We start from the raw sequence: 2,500 nt of genomic DNA, 5'->3' as shown, positions 1-2,500 counted from the left end.
GGCGGCATCGGAGTCACGCCATTCGCCTGCATCCTGCATACGCTCCTGTGAGTGGCCGCCACAGCTGTCCATCAACACAGGGGGGGCGGGACTCAGCTGTCCATCAACACAGACAGCCTTGAATATGTCTATATCAGAGATTCTTTAAGTATATAGAGATATGCCAACATAATAGGTTTCTATGGGCACCTAATGTGACCAGGTTCCGGTCTGCCTAAAGGGGCGTGTCATAATGCTCCTACAATGAATAGAACAGTCCTTAGGTCTGCCTAGGTCTGCCTAAGGGGGGCCATAATAGAACCAGGAAACAATGGAACCTCTCTCTCTCTACTCTCTCTGTCTATATCCTCTATTTATGTTGTGTTGTATCTGTCTACGTATATGTTGTGTTGTATCTGTGTAAATATGTATATATGTTGTTTTTCTCCCTAGTATAACTACAGTATGCCTCTCTTGCCTCTCTGTCGCCCCCCGCTGGTGAAGGATGGTATCCTGCCCAGGCAGCCTTGAATATGTCTCTAATCCTCTATATGTGTGCTGTTCAGACCCGGCTGCAGAACCAAGTCTTTGGACGGGCATTTGATGGAGTATGGGGGGGCACCTTGAAGGGGGGTATGGGGGTTCTCCCCCAGAAAATGTTGTATTTCTTAGATGCAATTTCCTGCATTTTAGCCAAATTGTGGGTGTGAAAAATGGTGCTAGTTATGATACGGTGAAAGGACTGTATAGGGCTGATTCAGGGAAAAATAGTAAACTGCACAGGTTGTCCGGCCAGAACAAAAATAGATAATCCCAAATGAAGAGACACACACACACGTTGTAGGGAACCCTTGAAACCAATGAACCGTGGTTTACTGAAATAGAATAAAATAGAAAATACAAAAAGACATAAGTAAATATATACATAATGAACATGAATATACATAACAGGCCTGAACATAATAAACACGAATGCACAACATTCCTGAATAAATGAAATACAATATATACAAAATATACAAGGAAAAGAAGGATAAATGCTGAGAGCAAATATCTTACCATAAGACAATGGATAAATGTCTAAAACAAATATCCTTAACCTACACACATGTGTAAATGCCTATAGCAAGTTACACAGTGCAAACCCAATGAAAACACACCGAGTGTGTTGTATAAGGAAAAAGGAGCGTGGCTCCTTTAAATGGGATGAGACAAGCGCTCCCTGCGTGACTACACGCACAGAGGAGAACAGGTCACGCAGCTCTTGAATGAAACACTGACATGTGTAACGCTACTCTGCCAAAGTAACACACTGCTCAACAAATCAGCGACATTCTGATAAAACCGCGGCATAGAGGAACAATAAATGCTATTACAAATATAACAGACAAACAGTGAAACACGGACATACTCGCGCTGCCGTCGCGATGTTGCAAAATAACAAACAACCGCGAGTAGTACACAAACAATACAGTAACAACACAGTAATAGCAACTTACGTTCTCAAAGACGCACGGTATAACACAGAGAGGTGGACATTAGGAGTCTGAGATGTCCGTGGAGTGAAAGAGAGATTGAAAGAAACGGAGAGAAAAGGTAGAGATGACTCCTGCATTAACAAACAGTCCAGCGTGGACTCCTGTTCTGGTCACACTGCGCTGCATCGCATAGCTCCGACCCTGCTGACCAGTTTGTGGCGCGAAAGTCTATGCAAATGAGCTCGTGTCCAGCTCGTGCACGAAGGTCTGCACCAATCGTAGGAGACAATAACAGCGTGTGCAAAACGTCACTGGTACAGACACAGACACAGACTCAGACACCCTGACGCCAGAATTCTGAACAGTGGGCTCAGTTTCAGCTCTATATAGAACAGTACTTTTGTTTCCAATTACGGGACAATCCCATTATTTCAAGGGATCACTGTTCACTTATTATTTCACATTTAGGTCTACTGACAATGTCTAAATAGTGTAGCCTATTCATTTATTTCTTTATTAGGGCTATGGTGGTTAAGCATTTGTGGCATTTTATCTTGTACTTTATATTTACTGTATTCAGAAAAAAAATACTCATTTGTTGCATATTAATGACCATATCAGCATGTTTAGGTGAATAGACCCAGGGGGGGCACAGCAGCTTGGCCTCCTCGTCCCGCCTCCTGGCCTCTCCTCCGTGGAGAACACGATAAAGTTTCCTAGCGGTCATCCTCGCCTTTTGAGGGACTGTTTCTCATTCGCCATCCCAATTGCAAATTAGAAAAAGACTTTACAGTTGAGCTTTTGCAAGATATTGAAATATAATGCTGTTGTCAGTGATGTCATCATGACGAGAAGCAAGTGGAGGAGGCAAGGTCGCATATTAAAACGCACTCACGGTTTAGGGAGAAGGGGAGGGGACGTTACAGTCGCCGCCATCTTGCTGACGCCTTCGGGGTGCTATTTCGCGATTAGTGAGACCTGAGAGTCAATGGGAAAAATGAATGGGGAAACTGAGTATAGGACGGGAGGGAACTCAGCAGTTG

At 43.8% G+C, this 2,500-nt stretch overlaps 1 protein-coding gene across 1 annotated transcript in view; it reads left to right on the top strand.

Annotated features, from left to right (window-relative positions):
* Nucleotides 1-2,500, top strand: part of LOC134443893 (NADPH oxidase 4) — a 42,848-nt gene that overhangs the window by 33,987 nt on the left and 6,361 nt on the right. Inside the window, exon 14 of the mRNA XM_063193425.1 lies at nucleotides 1-47. This exon is cut by the window's left edge and continues 73 nt beyond it. Within this exon, the coding sequence (XP_063049495.1) occupies nucleotides 1-47 (47 nt within the window). The remainder of the gene's footprint in view (nucleotides 48-2,500) is intronic.

The sequence above is a fragment of the Engraulis encrasicolus genome, unplaced genomic scaffold (genome assembly GCF_034702125.1).
Source record: "Engraulis encrasicolus isolate BLACKSEA-1 unplaced genomic scaffold, IST_EnEncr_1.0 scaffold_38_np1212, whole genome shotgun sequence".
Lineage (NCBI taxonomy): Eukaryota > Metazoa > Chordata > Actinopteri > Clupeiformes > Engraulidae > Engraulis > Engraulis encrasicolus.
This window is presented reverse-complemented; position numbering and strand designations above follow the sequence as displayed.